Here is an 18,192-nt window from a genome sequence, read left to right as displayed (position 1 = left end):
TAAATCTCATATTTTCTCTTGCTTATTTCTCTTGAAGCTAAATGTATTATACCATTTGTACCGTAAAGAATATACCAACGAGAGAGAAAACAACATAAAGAAAAACTATGAATTTCATATATGAACATATTGTTCCATCTTTGAAACAATTTTTATTTTCATTAGCACGATGTATTTATTGACTTGATATACTTTTTCTTTTTTGACTTAATTTTGCTACGATAGACAAGAAATTCCTCACTAACTTGAACTTAAATTATGTTCACAACTACTTTTAATGATTTTTCGAATGTATCAATAAAAAAATAATAGATACACGACGCATAATTTCAGCAAGTATATCAAATACGTAATATAATAATAACAAATATCTTCTTGCCATGGATTGTTGGTTGTTTTATGTGCACAATAAAGTTTAAGGTTCTTAGGGAATAAATTGAAATTTTTTTAAATGATTTTAGCATCAAGGACAATTTCTTGCATCATAACCCTTTTATCCAACGAAAATCCAGAATTTCTCAAGTGATTAACCATTAGAGACATTAAGAGCAAATATTTTTAAGAATACATATTCATATCACCAGGTTCTTATGGTCATTATGTTCATGGCAACAAATCACAATATTCAGTTATTACTTAATACTACCCATCTCTCAATGGTGAATTTGAACCCTAAATCAAAACAATAATGCTCAATTCTTCAAAAGTAGTAAGAATAGGGATTAAAGCTCAATTTCAACATAAAACCAAACTGTATTGATTAAAAACAAGAATTAAAATTACATGATAGTTTTGAGGAGGTTCATGGAAATAAACATCATATAATAGAGAATAAAATACGCAAACATAAATCCATTAAGTCTTCAAAATCTTTTTTCCCAAGGTTGAATTCTCAACTTTTGATATCTTTTAATATTAGAACCGTCCTTTTTCAACTCCCAAAGCCAAATGAACAAACAAAATTTCAAGTTGCATTGCCAAGAGACCTTTATTCCTTTGCCATGTGATGTGAAGTGTTAGGTTCATGTTTCCTACATGAACTTCCTCGCTAGGTGATGAAAACATAACAAAACTACAAAAAGGACATGGTTAACGTGAAAATGAAGGCTTAAACACTCAATTAGATTCAAGATTTGACAAGAAAAAACAAAATCATTTAACTCCTAAAATTACTGAAATTTTACACTATGATTATTATATCTCAAAACAATAAATCTTAACCAATATGTCATAAAATTGTGATTTAAGATAACGAAATAAAGAAAATAAAAAATAAAAAACTATCATCAATTATAATTTTGTGAATCTAGACATTACAGAATTATTGGGAGGAGTAGGTTTTCTTTATCATGCAGAGGTGCAAATAACAACTTCAAGGATTTGGTTTCGTATGTCCAATGTGCTGGCGTCAATGAAGAAGGTGCAATAGGAATTGTGAATTCAGTCAATAGGTGTGTTGACTTTTTGAAAGCTTGATAGTGGTTTACTTGGGTTTGAATCATGTAAGATCCAAAGTTCATTTGAATATTTGGAACCTAAGATTTGTTTCATACCCATAAAGTGAGTAAACCACAATTTTCATTACACCTTCTCATTGACGCCGACACATAGGACATCCATTAGGATTTAGAACCTCTATTTCTCATTTTCATTGTTTGTGTTTGGATACACAAGTCTACAACTGCATATTTATATACACGTACGATGAATCATAAGGAAAATTCTTTAATTCATACATTTTCTTTACGCGTTATCAAATATGAACGTATCTGAAAAAAATTAATATCTTCCTTAAAAAATTAGTTTTCAATCCTATTATATCAAGAAAATAAAGTGTAGTTTTTTTAGAGAAAAAAAAAAGATTAATCTTTTTTATTTGTTGTATTCAAAATGTTTAAGGAAATATAAACTCTGTTTTTGTCAAATTTATCCCTAACTATTTATTACAAAGAGATAACTAAGTTAATTGAGATAAAAATAATTAAAGATAATACTAAAAAAAGATAAATTATTTTATTCAAAATAGAAAATTTGATAGTTTCTTTATATGTGTAAATAACTTTAAAATGAAAATAAAACAAATGAAAGTAATAATAAATTATAATAAAACAACAAATAAAACGTAAATCACGATTTTAGTGGTTAAAATTATAGAGATTGGACAATTTTGTCTCCATAACTTTATAAATTAAAAAATTAACTTCTAAAATTGTAGAGTGTCAAACAATTTTGTTATAATATTATTTATAAAGGTGATATTATCAAACATTTTAGAATTATTTATAAAGAGATTCGTAACTTTTTCCCAAGAATAAATTTTTAATACCATTTTAACAAATATGAAATATGAACGTATCTGAAAAATTTAACACCTTCTAAAAAAACAGATTTCCATTTTGGTAAATCAATTAAATAAAGTGTCAAGCATATAACAACAAAGTTGTAGTAAACAAAACATAATAGTGAAATGCCATTTTAGTTCTTGGGAAGATTAAAACCATGTCTCTTAAAATTTTAAGATTCAACTTACTACCGAGTAGATCACATTATTTTTTATACACAAATTTTCATTCAAATGCTAACGTAAGAATATTACAATCGAGTTGAGACATTCATCATCCATATTTCAAAATCAACATTGATGTAAAAAATACACTAATGATACAAATAAATATTTCATAAGTATGTGAAAAATTAACTAATAAAAAATTTAATTCTAACAATAAAATTAATTTCTTCTACTTATAGTCAACAGCAAAAAATAATAAGTTTTACTGTTTTTAATCTCGTCCATCTTCGGAAAAAAATAATTTGACAGTGTTCATTCATGTCAACTCTTGATGGTTTCTGACATGACCGATTCAACCAAATATTAAAAGTGTTGAATTTAGTGATAACTTCTAAAAGACCCTTATTCAAATTATGATATTGACTAAACACGTCATTTTTGTGCATTTCAACAAACAAAAGAAATGCAAACTTGTGACAAACTAAAATGTCGCAACAAGACGCAAACAAAAACACCGCACTTAGATTACAAATAAAATAAGTCATACACAAACAACAAAATTATAAAATAAAATAGATTTTTTTATAAATCTGAATCTAGCTTTTTTATTAAATAGGTCAGGTCCAACCAGACTATAGACCTCTGACGGACGGCCTAGCTTATTTTCATCCCTACATGTAAGTTGTGGGTTTGTTTGGTTTTTGCATTCACAAACAAATTCAGCATGTGATAAGTCTCACATAGATACCGCTTGGTTGGTATGCTATTGCTAAGGCACACAAAAGAGTTGAGGTCGTAGGTTTAATTCCACACACTAACATAAGTGCTAGGATGCGATAGTACAATATTTTAGTATATAAATTTTAATGTAAAAAATAATGGAGAATTTTAAATAAAAATATATTTAAAAGAAATTCAACTTTAATTTAATCTATCAATTATTAAAAATCATCACTTTTCAAACTATCTTTTGTAAAAAAAAAAAATCAAATCATTAGCAATAATATCTTCTTATTAGAGTGGTAGAACGGGTCGAATCCGAGATATCAATTCATCACCCCTTTTTATGTGGTAGGGTTGACTTTTTGGAACTTAATATGCCCCACTTAAACTTGCTAAAAAATTGATAGTGTCAAGTGATGAAATTTCTTTAGTATATTTATTTGTGGAAGTATATGAGATATATTATATGGGAAGAAAAATCTTGTATCCTAAACTTTTATTCATCCTAAACTTGTTAAACTTGAATTCATCCTAAACTGTTCACCATTAAAATTCACACACAACTCTAACTTATTCAGTCTCATCTACAAACTTCAAATGGCTGTAAGCCTTTGTCCGGCTGGATATAGTCATGAATTGATAATTCTCAATAATAGAAGACCGTAACCCTCTTTCCATTTCATTCATAATAGAATATAAGTTGTAATGGTGCAGTAAGACCAATTCATCAGAAGGGGAAATAAATGGATCTAAAGCTTGCATGCATATTTGCACTCACAATAATAAAACGCATATAGTACTTCCCAATTTCATTATCTTAAATAAGAAATGTTATTATAAACTCAAGAATGTTACACCAAACTAAAATAAAACAAAGTTATTATCTTAAATAAGAAAATGCAATTATGAACTCAAGAATATTACACAAACTAAAATAAAACAATGTTACACCAACTCAACATTTCTTCCACACATATAGCTTTTCATCAAGGATGTCTGGGTGTTGTAACCAAAAGGCTGATGAACCAATGATGTCAATATGTTCTACAATGACATTTCCATAACTTTCAGAAGACTTTCCATTCTCCTGATAGATGAGAACATTGTCTACCCTATCCCAAAAAACTGAGGATCCTTGTCGGAACATCACTGGCAATTGGTTGTAGTCAATAGCCAATTCCTCGATTTTCTTCTGCAGTTGTGCGCCCTTTAAACTACGTTGAGCTTCCCTTTTGCTTTTTCCAGATGCAACAAGCTTCCAGAAACAAGAGTTATATTGATTGTTTATGTGGCAATCGACTTGCCTCCACGACAGATAGTCTCGTACGATCTCGGCAGATGGATAGCACACTGCTCGTCCATCGAAAGATGGAAGGTAGTTTAACTCACTTTGAGGGAAGAAATCTTTCCATCTCATCACATAAGTGGATGTAAAGAAAGACACAATAGCTGAAATGATTTTACTAGCTCTCCTTTGATAAAGATTAGTGGATTTCTTAAGAATGAAACTGTACTCGTCGCTAACCCCATAAGCAAAAACTATATCCTGCCTAAATTCTTCCAAGACAGCCACTGCACATGAATTCATCAAGTTAAGAGCTCTTTCATCATTTGGTTTCACAAATTCGTGTATCTCAGAAAATCTGTGGAAGTGGCATCCATCGATCCGAACTACAACCCATGTAGATGGCATCAACTTGCTGTCAAATTCAAAGGACCTCACATACTCCGGTTTCACATTGTTAATCTCCTCCACAAAAACACCAAGCTCCTTCAAAAGAATACTATGCTCATTCCAAAATCTTGTGCTTGCTATTTTCTTGGAATGCACTGTGATTATCTTTCTCCTTTGCCTTTCAATCGGAGCACCATTTTCTGCGAACTTCACCACATCCCCTACCATTGTCTTTAAAACACAGGAACCTTGTCGGAATATTGGATCCAGTGTATTGTAATTGACATTGAACTCGTCAAACAAAATATCATTTAAGTCGCGTTTCTTAGCACCATTGATGAAATCATGTGCTTCTGTCTCACTCATTCCGCGTTCGACAAGTCGCCAAAAGCATTGATCATATTGATTGTTCAAATGACAGATATTTTGCCTCCACAAAAGGTATGCTTGAAGGGCATCTATGGATGCACAAGCTACGACTTTCCCATGGAAGGAAGGTGGAGAAAGTAGTTCCTTCTGTGGGTAGAATTTACGCCATTTTCTCACAAATACAGATGAGAAAAAAGAAGAAATAATGGATAATACTTTGCTAGCACGCCTTTCATAGAACTTGGTGGTCTTCTTAAAAACAAAGGTATACTCATCACGAAACCCATATGCAAGAACTACATCTGCATATTCTTCAAGCACCGCAACAGCACAAGAGTTCATCAAATTCAAATCATTTACATTATAAGGTTTGTGATGTTTAGAAGCAGCGATCCAAACAACGATGAAATTCGGAAACATCACCTCATCCTCAAGTTCAAAACACTTGACATATTCATATTTGCTGTTTGCCATATTGCACGAAAAAAGTTTATATACAAATGTGCTCTTTCTTCTCACAAGCAAACTATCATACACCTGGTGGCTTTGTCTTTGTGCAAGGAAGCAATACCACAATTCTTAAATAATAAAAGCCCTGCATCAGTTTATTTACAATAACAAATTCAATACAACCCACACATTCACTTCAAATATCACTCACGAGAAATATGTGATGCTTATGATGGAAAAATAAATAAATTATGAGTAGCATATCATTCTAACACTATAAAGTAGTGATTCTCTATATTATTAGTATATGCAAGTTAACGATGCATAAATAAATCCTTCGGAAAAAAATATACATAAATAAATAAATTTGTGCTAAATATTTCTTTTACTGCATTACCAACGTCTTATGAAAGACAAAATTTCATTCCAAAATGAAAGAAATACCTTTGAAGTTAATAGCGTCGAAAGCACCGTAGCGACCCCTAGGCGCTACGCAATCTGCCGTTGCGTCGCAATTTCTGGAGGCGGCAAAAAATCACGGCCCAACGGCAGTGATAGCAGCCGTCCGGCGGCGATGCGGCGTCTCTACGGCGGTTTCGAAAAAATAGAGGCAAATGTAACTCTTAGATAGCTGAAGGGGAAAGAAGGTATCAGGAATTGGGCCATGTGGCCCAAAAAAGGAAGAGAGAAAAATGACTATATTTTGTGCTAAAATTCATTTTTTAAAATATACTATCTTTTTTTTCTCGTCTTTTTTGTTTTGTTGAGCCTCAGAAACTAATAATAGGATTTTTTATTTAAGCAGGCTAATAGAGTGTGCTTGAATGAAAACTAAACACAAATTACAAACAGAGAATGAACAAAATTGGTTCATTACCTTCTCTTCTGATTCAATTGAGATTTTTTGACGCCGCAACTTGACCGTTTTTAATATTGTGAAACCACCACACCGTGATGCATTAGTAAATTAATTGTATCAATCGTGTCGTGCCTAAAAGCAATTAGTGCACCAAATTCGTGCAATAATTTTCTATTTTGTTTTTTTGACGGAACCTATAATAATTAAAGAATAACTTCAAAAATAAAATTAAAATTTTTGAAATTATGAAAGGTAATTTTTTTAAAAAAAATTGTTCTTTTTTTTTTTATTTCTTGAAAAGTGTTCTATTAACATTAGTTAGGATACTCTTAACGTGAACCATAACTAAAATCAATATAGAATAGGATTCAATGTTAAAAAAACATAGATTTAAGATTAAAATATAATTTTAGTATTTTTATTTTTTAATTAATAGGAGTATTTGTTTTGGTCTAATATTATTTTTAAGATTTATCTTAGTTGATAAACATTATTTGTATGTACAGCTCTCTTAAAGATGTTAATATGTATAAATTCAGGTTGGAATTTAGGATTTTCAATTTTTCTATATTATATGAATCTAACCATTAAATTAAATTATTTGACAAACAAAAAAAACATTACTCATTTTTTCACCATATATTAAATATAATGCTGGTATAATTAAAGATGATTTTTTAGATTTTGAATATTAATTTACAATAATTATATTATTTTACACCGTCAAGTAATCAGCGTCTTCGAATCAATTTTACTTTTTATACTGTCCTACTGGCTACCCTCTTTCTGGATTGGAGAAGTTGGGTTTCCCTATTGGAATTTAGGATTTTCAATTTTTCTATATTATATGAATCTAACCATTAAATTAAATTATTTGACAAACAAAAAAAACATTACTCATTTTTTCACCATATATTAAATATAATGCTGGTATAATTAAAGATGATTTTTTAGATTTTGAATATTAATTTACAATAATTATATTATTTTACACCGTCAAGTAATCAGCGTCTTCGAATCAATTTTACTTTTTATACTGTCCTACTGGCTAACCTCTTTCTGGATTGGAGAAGTTGGGGTTCCCTAGGAACCTTATTGCATTGGTAACTTTTATGGCAATGCTTTATAGTGAAGGAGCTCAATTTATTGTGACCATGTTATCACCTATCAGCATTCAGCTTAAAAAAGAAAATTTACACATTATGCACGTCGTTCATGTACTACTACTACTATTACTATTGTTGGACTTCAAAATGACATATGGAAGTGCCTTGAAGCTATTCATTCACATTCTTTTACTATCTCTTCCATATATAGTACTAACACAATTATTCATAGCTGAGATCCCGCCCGTACATACTCCAATCTCAGCCACTACAATAATCACTTTTGTTTTCATTCTAAAAAGGGAGAGACATGATTGGGTCAATTGGAAGAATTAAATATTCATAATGCTAAAAATATAACAGCAAATAAAGCATATGGTACAAAATTGGAGGGTATACATTTTAAGGTCATGAGAAACAAAACAAAAAGATCCATAACATTGAAGAAATTAATGAACATGTTCCCAAGTAGGAACAACAGAGTTTTTTTCCCCAAGTAGTTGTATATCTATGTAAAGAACTAGAGACCACATCATATAAATAGATATTATAGGGGACTATCTCAACGAAGTAAGGTCTTTCGACAATACGATAAAACCATCACAAAGTCCTTAGCCGAAGATCCAACCGATGCCGGTAGCCTTTTCGATGTTGATGCCGTGCAGAACCACAGATCTACTAAGTTATGCATTTGCAAAGTTGGGAGCACAGGCTGACCCCGGCACATTATTTCCACCTGTAGATAATAGCACCAAACCATGTCACCAACGATGAACCAATTTAAGTATGAAACGTTGAGGTTATTATACTTTTTTAATTTACTGTCTTCTGTTTCATACTTATGAAGAAGATATAACATTTTTCAATTCCCAAATAGGTCAATCTAGCTTTTATAGTTGCACTGATTTCTTACAATAGCCACATAAAATGTCAAAAGATTAATATTAGGTTGCTTTGTCTCTCATGGAGAAATGTTTCAATCAGATAACAACAAATGCGACACCTTATATTTATATACCATATTCGGAACCAAACACATAATATGATTAAAAACTTCAACCCAAAATAAATTGAGATAAGGTGAAAACATGGAAAAGAAATGGTACGGGACTATCGCAGTCATTAAATTATTAGATGAACTCACCTCCGCTTCGCTAGCAAGATTAAGTTTCTTCACAAGATACTTTTGAATAAACGAGACAGGCACAGTACCATCCCTGTGATGAGATAAGAAATGAGAGGATTACACCTTATGAGCTATCACAATCTTATTAGTTATCATCCAAAGGGGAATAAATTCAACAAGTGTAGTTGAGAAAGGAAAAATTAAAGAAAAATACAGGAAACAGCAATACATATATACTATATTTCAATACGGCAGCTAAGTTTTCCTTAGCAACAAAATGTGACTTAGACAATGATTACTAAAGATATTTCAAGGTAACTGAAGGATAAAAAAAGTAAATAGCTCAAACATGATAAAGATAGCATAATCTTCAAAGAAATTTCAAGATAATCCCAGAAGTACACAATCATGATAACCATAAAATCCTAGTAAGTAATTGTTCATGCTTATCTTAAAATTTGGGCTTAGGCCTAACTCAACTCCACAAAATCAACTTGTCAGGTGAGAATGGCTCAAACTTTAAAAGAACTACTTAGGTCATATCTTCAAGCAATGTTGGCGCTAAACACACACCCTCGCACTCAGGACAATGAAGGTGTTGGAGGCTACATTGAAGGAAATGCCCAAGCCATAAAAGAACTACTTAGGTCATATCTTTAAGCGATGTGGTTCTAAACGCACACTCTCATACTCAGTACATTGAAGGTGTCGGAGGCTACAATGAAAGAAATCCAAAGTTGCCCCAATTAAGGTGGCTAGGAGAGGACCGCAATTAAAGCGGCTTTCCAACACCCTTCCTCACACCTAGGGCTATGGGCCTAGAGTGTGGACAATGTGGGTGTCCCGACAATATATCTAAGATAGACTTTGGTATCATCTCATAGTTTAGATTTGAGCCTAACATCTATTCAAAAGCAAGCTCATAGGGTAAGAGTTAATCCCCCACTTATAACATCTATTCATACCATATGATTAGCTAATTTGAGGGTCTCAACGCACAATTTTTACAGCCAGCACAATGAATTGAAGGCTGCAATGAAAGAAGCCCAACCCAAACTTGCCACAGTCAAGGGGCCCAGCAGCAGACCGCAATTCAGGCAGCTAGCTTTCTAACAGCTTCAAATTGAGAACTAAAAGTCTTCTGGAAGTCTAAAGTCTAAACTTACAAACTCAAAAACACAACCTAAATTTGGAGAGGGAAAAAAGGTCGAAAAAATAAACAACTATGAACTAACAAAACATAATTTTTTTCTTATCTTCATTCCTGAGTCATCTCACGAAATTAGATTCATACCATTTAAAAAGGTGAATTTTTATCTGAGAGGCACACATTTTTCATATGTGAAAGCGGTTTTTTGTTTTACCTTCTTGTTTATTACATCTTGGAAACTTAAAATTTAGCCTACCTAAAGTGGTTAATTAGACATACAGATTTGAAAGTTATTTTATGGAATTATAAATAAGAATAAGGGGATTTCTCTCGTGTCAATTCACAGACCAAGTTGCTGGCCAAATTGCATAGTCAAGAAAAAACATGGGGGGAATGAAAAAGACAAACCGAAAGACAACAAGAGCTGAAAAAATTACTTTATTCTTAAATAGCATGCCGAGATCTGTGGCAAGGAAATATCTCCATTCCTGAATAACAAGGTCAATGCAACGCTTCAGGATCCATAGAAGAAAAGCAATTCATGATTTATAAGATCAATGAATAGAGAATGCATATAGAAAGGTAACTTACTGGTCTTCTGAAGCAACTAACGAAAACCAAATAGGACTATTTTTCCTGTTGCATCTGTTCCCTGTTGCATTTAGCACTAGTTGTGATGAGGCAGACATCTCAGATGCTGCTGCTCTCTTCTGATTAGCAGGACGCAACCTTTTTCGCTTGACCGGTCCTGAAAGCAAGGTGTTTCCATCTTTGTCATCTCCAAACTTTGTTTTATGTCCATTACTCTTGTTTTTGCTTTTAGGCATGTGCAGTTCACTCTGGACATATGTAGGTAGCTCTGATTTGGTTGCAATTTCAGACATCTGTATTCCACCATGAGGAGTAGCTGGAGATTCTATTTTGGCAACAGGAGTCCCTTGTAAATTTAACCTTGAGGACTTTGTTCTATTGGCGGCTTCAACAAGACAGTTCAAAGGCGTCCAGAGATCAACCTTCCCTTCTGTAAGGTCCATATTGTTGTTCGTATCTTCATTGACTCTATGCTTCTTAGAAGTCTCAGCTAAGGAAGAAGCCTACAACAATATAATGATCATGCATGCACATAATCACATGAAACAAAGTCGTAATGATTCAAGTAAAAGCCCAACCACAAATAGAAAAGTAAAAGTCCTAGGAACACATATCCCACACCCGACTTTCATTTTTGTGCAGACATATGCAATAAAGCAAAGACTGAGCTTACCAGAGTATCTTCATCATGTGTTTCTTCTCTCTTAATGGATCCTTCAGGGATAAAATTGCATCCACGTGAAGCAGCGGACTTTCTTGTACCAGTTTTTGTTCTCTTTCCTGTAAAGCCGGTATGTGTTGAAACTTTGGGAGCACTAACCACCAATGATGAAAGTGATCTTTCCTTCCTTTTTGCTGGAAGGGGTGTTGAGGGAACAACTTCTTGGGCTTTAACCTTTTTTCGTTTAAAAGGGAATATTTTGGTCCTAATATCTTGCAGATTGTGATCAGGCCTGGAGATAATTAATAGCCACACATGATTATTTATGAACAGGTCTTCATATAGATTTATTGGACATCTGATATTTAAGTTCTATAAAACAAATTATGCATGCAATCATTTAAGAATAAGTCATTCAAGTTTAAAGACAGAGGGGTGTAATATTCTTGGAGATGAGGAAGATATCACTGTGATTTTCACATTGTCTATTGCATAACCACCACCCTTCACTCTTCACCAAAAATCAGATGTAGCAGGATGATGAAATGTTCAATTTATTTCATAATGAAAATATACCAGAGGAAATGCCCACATAAGAAGCAATTTAATACAATGCTAAGTAACAGACAGTGTTAACAGTTAAGGCAGAAGGATGCCTCATAAAATAAAACATACAATTTTGATAAACGAAAAGTGAAAATGGTTAAGTTAGGTCAACAATTATAGTTACCTGTTACAAACACATGCAACAAGTAATGGTTAATGATTTATAAGAAAAGTATTAGCTAATCACATTACTAAAAAAACAGTGGACAAATTAGATATTGTCTCAGATTTACAAAGTAAATATTACTAAAAGTTTTCTGAAATAGTGCAATAAATAAATGAAAGAGATTTAATTTAAGGCTTTAAAAGATTAATGTCATTAATAAGGGAGAGAAAAGGCAAAGATGGATAATATGCATCAATAAATCTGTAAAATCGTGTTCTCTTGTACAAAAAAAAAATAGCTTCAAATATCACAACTGAATAAACATATATTAACATGTCTGCAGCAAGGCATTCTAACAACATGTGTGTTAAGTTTGAAGAATTCACAAGTCACACAAATCAGACATACGGAGAAAAACGAACCTGAGCTTTTCCACCGGAAGACAGCCCAGATCAATGCTGCATACCGGACAGCAATCTGTCTCTTCATCTGAAAGTTTCTCATATATGCACTTCCTGCAAACTGGTGCAGGATTCAACGTTCAATGTAATGCACAAACAGATATTACAAATGTGTATTATTCAAATTCAATCATGCAGAATAAATCTAATACTCATTTTGAATTGTAAAATCAACATATTACAAAATCATGTTGAATCCACACTTGCTCAAGAGACAACAGAAGTACATAACAGTTAAGAGTTAACCACCTTATACTCCTATAATAATGTTTGACATTATTGAAATGGAAAATAAAAAAATAGTCGTGGTTATTTTCGAGTATCGATGAAATCATAGAAACCAACAGAAACAATAAATCACAGAAAATCTAAAATTAAAAAAAATTGAATGCATCGAGTGAGTTAGTTGACTTAGCGATGTTGCTCAATCACCATATAACAAACAAAGCTAATGTTCAACGTTGTTATTGTGAGCATGCTAATAGTTATAATAATAAGAGGAAGATATAATGAATGAATAGAGCAAAACAAAGAATGAAAAAAGTGGTAGTAATAATAATTAAGCAATAAGGGTTATAGAAAATAAAAACGTAGCGTAGCGTTGATACGACGTGGAAAATCCGAAAGAGGAGAGGAAAAAGAATACAAATCGAGAGAAATAATAAAAGTGAAATAAAATTAAGATAAAATTGGGAGGGGAAAGCAATTAAGAATGATGAGAATAAGAAGAAGAAGATAGATCGAGAGAGAGAGAGAGAGAGAAACGAACAAGTGTGAAGACAGAGAGATATGGTGGTAGCATCTTTCAAAAGCTTATGACAAAGAGGGCATGTCATGCATGCTTCAAGCGTTTCTCTTTTCACTTTCACTACCATCTTCTTCGCATTGCCAATGGGATCTAATCTCTCTTCTTAAGGAACCACGAATTGTTACCACGTTAAATTTGATTAACTCTTTTCTAGATACAGACCGATCGACTCGCTTCAATCCAATGTTGCTGTCGTTGTTGTTTTGTGTTGGACGAAAACAGAAAAGAAGAAGAAAGAAACAGCGAGCGAATGTGCGTAACAAATCCACGCTTTCTGTGCCTTGCTGCTCTCTCTATGTATACGATACCGTATATTATCCTGTATTTATACTCTTTTTTACAACCTCTATCTTAATTTTACCGTTTTACTATACTCAACAAACACGCTCTGCACTTCAACTTTTTTACCCTACTTATTCTTCTTGTCAAAAACTATTTCTAACAATAAACAATTAAGAGAGTTGTTAAAAAAAACGAAAAAAATGCACAATCTAATTTGGATCCCTTTATTCATGGGCAGCGTATTTACAGAGAGACTTCTTTGAGACGCGACATTTAAACTAATGCAATGACTTGTTGAAACTGTTTTAACCACTTGATTTGCAAAAACTGCATCTGATTCTATACTATTATACTGCACGCTATATAGTAAATAAATAAATTATCTACAGCACCAACACAACTACTATATATTTATTGCCAACAGCAACCATTATAACGCTACAAATCGGTTATGGTCATCCTATGATGATGCCTCCTCTCTATTTTACAATTTATTAGGATGTAACTTTTTATAAAATTTGTGAATAACTTCATCTTTATAAATATTATTACTTTGAAGTAACTGAATTTTCTGGCATGACTTCTGATCTATAAGACATTTCATAAAATTAAACTAGGTATACAATTTCTTATTTTTTTTTTAAAAAAAAAAAACATATATGTTTTCCCTTGCAATTGCAGAATAACTTGGTATAATGAATTGATTATTATTCAATGATAAAGGACCAGTAGTTGTGTACATATATATCATTTTGCTTATTTTCTATGTTATTAACGGCTTACAGTAATAAGCAGGAATCGATCAATCCTGCTAACTAGAAAGCCGCCTATCTAGTCTCTACATATATATATATATATATACATAATTATTATTATTATTATTAATAAGTTGAATTGTTAGAGGGAGAAGTGATTAATTAGTCACCACAGTTAACAAAGTGATAGTTGATAATAGGATTTCCTTCAGTATGACCGTTCCCTTTGTTTAGCCTTTGGAACACACCAATATCCAAATCCAATCCCCCACCGCTGCACCGATCCACAATTCTTACTGCTCTATTTCACTGTTTGTCACATGCAAAGTAAAAAAAAAAAATCCATCATTACCAATTAACTAGCTATTGTCCGGTCTATGATTTTAAAATCCATAATGCAACCACAATTGCAGTCATAATATAAACGTAACTGCAGAATGTAATATTGTATATTTTGAAGTTTTCACAACAACATTATAGCCACAATTTAAGTTGGATGGTTGCATTTGTTTGTATTCTTCTTCTACAATTTAAAAATTAGTGGAATAACTACAATTGCAACTTAAAATCATAGACAGGTATAATGTTGACTTTGTAACGTGGGAGATAAGAAGTGTAGTGATAAAGAAATCGGATATTCAAATTCCAAAATTTGAACTAATTTCTGTTACATTTGAGACCAAAAAAAATATATTCAAATGTTAACGTCAACCACCAAAGATAGAATTCTAAACATACATTTTCTGAATATCTCAACTCTTAATATTGGACTACACCTAACCTAACCTAACGGAAATGACACATGGTGAAAATAGCTCATTTAGAAAAGAAAAAGATTGTACCTTCAAACAGTTGCCACAAGCTGCTTGTCCGCAGAAGGCTGCTCAACCATATTTTATACGCCATGACAAGGGCTTGTTAGCATCCAAATTGGCGCAAAATACAACCACGGCGTTCAAGTTCTGGTTATGCTGTTCCGGATTATATGGCTGAGAGATAGCTTTCACATTACTAGCACTATGACAAAGAAGAAAGTTTTGCCATTGCTTAAGATTGTATGTTGTACTAATTAATTTGAGCACCGGGAAGGTTCTTGGATTTATAGTGCAAAATGTATTTAAGAATACGTACACTCATTGTTTGAAACGTGTAATGACCTGTCTTTTTCTTTACTCATGTTCAAAGAGATAATATACAAAAATAATTACATATACGAATTTACGATATATGTTGTTGTTATTTGTGACATACATTGATTTTTTATTAGTAAGATTTGATTATTGTTACTTGTTACACGTTAATACATAGTAAGGGCAGGTTCGATTCAAAGAGAGAGATATTAAGCCAATGATAACGTAAATTTTGATGTGTTAAGGAGGATAACCAAATCTATAAGTATATATTTTTATTGAAAGGCAGAACATGTGTAAATACTTTATCTTTGGAAACGGAAATAGTATCAAACTATGTTACTAACACAGTAACAGGGGCACTTATTGATTAGATAAAGATAAATTTGAGTAATAAATTGATTATGAAATTAAGCATTGAAGATGGAGAGTAAAGGGTGGGTGATGTCTAGCTGATTCCCACAATCGACAAACTGATAGTTAACAATGAGATGCCCCTGTTGGTATCCTCTGCCATCTGTGTCTATTCTGTTAAACACTCCCACATCCAAATCCAACCCTCCGTTGCTACATTGATCTACAATTCTCACTGTTTCCTGTGCTCCTGTACCTGTATTTGTCACCTGCATAATCACATTCCCATCCAACACACATCAATTCATCTCTAATTTATATATATACAAAATAGTCAACCATTTTAGAGTAAAATATAAAGTAAAGTGTCATTTTCAGCCCTAAATTTGTGACACATGTTTCTCTTTTAGTAAGTTTTTGAATCAAAATGAATAATATAAAACACATTATAAGATCAAACTAAATAATGTAAAAAATCAAATTATATAATAGACTAAACGAAATAATAAAAGATACATTAAGATTAATCTAATTAACGAAAAACATCAAAGTGACTAGAAAAAAAACATTTGATATATTTTTATATACTAATATTGTTATGACAATTTTACACATTCAAGGATCAAATAACTATTTATTTTATAAACTAAGAAAGAAAAATATATAAAATATTTGTTTGAATAATCAATTTAATTAAGTATTTATAGTATAAATATTCATCTTATAATTATTTATATACAAGTTAAAAGATAATTTAAAATTAAACTATTTTTATATAACTACATAAGCTATTTTGATAAACTATCTTAAAGAATTTATAGGAACAAACTAAAAATAACATATTAATGTATTATAAATTATTTTAATAAACTCTCACAAACATCTCTCATATATGGATCCAAGTTCTTTGTATTTACGTGACTATTTGAGAAATCGGATAATTCAAATCTCAAATCTGATAATTTTAATTTTTTAAAATTAAAATTTATTTGAGATGTGAAAAAACCCATATAATCTCAATGGCAGAGTGACACAGTGAGCGCATGAATGGTAGCAGTTAGCAAAGCCAAATTCGTTTGATATAAAATAAAAATAAAAGGCGAAAATTAAAATTGGTTCTTACTCTAAGACACTTTCCACAAGAAGCTTGACCGCGAGGTCCAACGGGGCCACAGAACGCCGTCCAACCATATTTGCTACGCCAAGAGTAAGGCTTACTCGCATCCCAAGTGGAGCAATAAGCACTAACGGCGTTTAAATCCCATCCATGTTGCTCAGGTTGATAGTAATGATAGGTTGCACGAACATTAGATGCACTTTCACCACTTTCACCACTGCCATGACAATTACTTTGACAGTTCTTAGAAGGTGAACAGTAATCATCGCTGTCACCACAATAACCGTATTGGCTGCAGCAAAGGTTGTTTGGACATGTCTTCCCTCCACCTTGTCTACCGCATTGTTCACCAATCGCTGTACATATTAAACACCCCAGAGTTAATATTGCTACTATGCTGCCTAATTCTAATTTTCCCATTATGTTTTCTACCCATTTTCCACTGCGTTTGCTTCCCAATTTATATACACTACTATGAGATATGGATCAATACTTCACCATCGTTTTCCAACGGCATTAATATAATAAGTTCTTTTTTTTTGTTACGATATTGACTACTCAGGATAATTATCAATTATGTAGTACTCACATTTTCTTATCAAAAGCGTGTCCTAATATCTTACATGTGTCGCTTTTCAACATTCCCACCACACTTATATATTTCATTTATTAATTTACTCAGTATTTTTTTTAATAATTGATAGAATTATATTGAAAGTAAAATTAAAATTATAATCTCGTTATATTCTTTAACTCAGTTACTGTAATTATCAAACAATAACGTTATATTTCATGGATCAATATTAGTATATTCGTGTCGATCCATATTAAATATGTGAAAGACTACACAGTACATATAGCATGTGCATCCGGCGGATGATGCAAGGGCAATGCTTTATTAATTGTATGAGTTTGGGGTCCATGATGTGGATATATAAATATAAATATAAATATTAGATGACGGGTCTCACATAAGCTAAGATAATAAATAAATAGATAGTTGGATACTGATACATGAATGCGAAATTCATTCGTGGTGGCGGCTAAGGGTTCAATTGGTCAACAATCGAGAAAGAATTACATAGCAAATTGATAACTCTGAGTTTTGGTTGAACTTTTCCTGAACAAATTTTATTTATAATAATTTATTATTTTTCAAATTTAATTAGTTCAAACTTTAAAACAATATTATAAGAGAAAATAAGACATACATAGTTAGCGTATACTTTTCTTTATATATATACTAACGTCTAATTAAAATACACTAGTTATTTTTAAGTTCTGATCATAAAATAAACTTATATATATATATATATATATATATATATATATTAATTTTTAATTGGATTTATAT

The 18,192-nt window shown here is 31.7% G+C and overlaps 3 protein-coding genes across 6 annotated transcripts; all 3 read right to left on the bottom strand.

Annotated features, from left to right (window-relative positions):
* Window positions 1-4,012: 4,012 nt before the first annotated feature.
* LOC101503826 (tRNA(His) guanylyltransferase 1) lies at window positions 4,013-6,670 on the bottom strand. 3 transcript variants are annotated; one of them, XM_073366740.1, is made up of 2 exons: window positions 6,604-6,670; window positions 4,013-5,871 (listed from the first exon to the last, which is right to left on the bottom strand). In XM_073366740.1, the coding sequence occupies exon 2, from the start codon at window positions 5,748-5,750 to the stop codon at window positions 4,188-4,190; it is 1,563 nt and encodes a 520-aa protein (XP_073222841.1). In that variant the 5' UTR covers window positions 5,751-5,871; window positions 6,604-6,670; the 3' UTR covers window positions 4,013-4,187. The 3 variants fall into 3 exon arrangements, with proteins under 3 accessions (XP_073222841.1, XP_004494705.1, XP_073222842.1); XM_004494648.3 differs by lacking the exon at window positions 6,604-6,670 and adding an exon at window positions 6,171-6,526; XM_073366741.1 differs by lacking the exon at window positions 6,604-6,670 and adding an exon at window positions 6,171-6,526 and having other exon boundaries at window positions 4,013-5,854.
* A 1,397-nt stretch (window positions 6,671-8,067) lies between these two features.
* LOC101502953 (E3 ubiquitin protein ligase DRIP2-like) lies at window positions 8,068-14,542 on the bottom strand. Of its 2 annotated transcripts, none has more exons than XM_027332553.2 (7): window positions 14,408-14,542; window positions 12,354-12,453; window positions 11,232-11,511; window positions 10,559-11,061; window positions 10,405-10,455; window positions 8,836-8,908; window positions 8,068-8,427 (listed from the first exon to the last, which is right to left on the bottom strand). In XM_027332553.2, exons 4-7 carry the CDS (start codon window positions 10,999-11,001, stop codon window positions 8,254-8,256), a joined length of 741 nt encoding a protein of 246 aa, XP_027188354.1. In that variant the 5' UTR covers window positions 11,002-11,061; window positions 11,232-11,511; window positions 12,354-12,453; window positions 14,408-14,542; the 3' UTR covers window positions 8,068-8,253. The 2 variants fall into 2 exon arrangements, with proteins under 2 accessions (XP_027188354.1, XP_004494702.1); XM_004494645.4 differs by lacking the exon at window positions 14,408-14,542 and adding an exon at window positions 13,162-13,458.
* A 1,075-nt stretch (window positions 14,543-15,617) lies between these two features.
* LOC101503489 (hevein-like preproprotein) lies at window positions 15,618-17,324 on the bottom strand. Its single transcript, XM_004494647.4, has 2 exons — window positions 16,845-17,324; window positions 15,618-15,990 (listed from the first exon to the last, which is right to left on the bottom strand). The coding sequence occupies exons 1-2, from the start codon at window positions 17,256-17,258 to the stop codon at window positions 15,778-15,780; spliced, it is 627 nt and encodes a 208-aa protein (XP_004494704.1). The 5' UTR covers window positions 17,259-17,324; the 3' UTR covers window positions 15,618-15,777.
* Window positions 17,325-18,192: the final 868 nt, after the last annotated feature.

This window comes from Cicer arietinum, chromosome 3 (genome assembly GCF_000331145.2).
Source record: "Cicer arietinum cultivar CDC Frontier isolate Library 1 chromosome 3, Cicar.CDCFrontier_v2.0, whole genome shotgun sequence".
Classification (NCBI taxonomy): domain Eukaryota; kingdom Viridiplantae; phylum Streptophyta; class Magnoliopsida; order Fabales; family Fabaceae; genus Cicer; species Cicer arietinum.
Note: the sequence above shows the minus strand (reverse complement) of the source record. Positions and strands in the feature narration are given on the sequence as shown.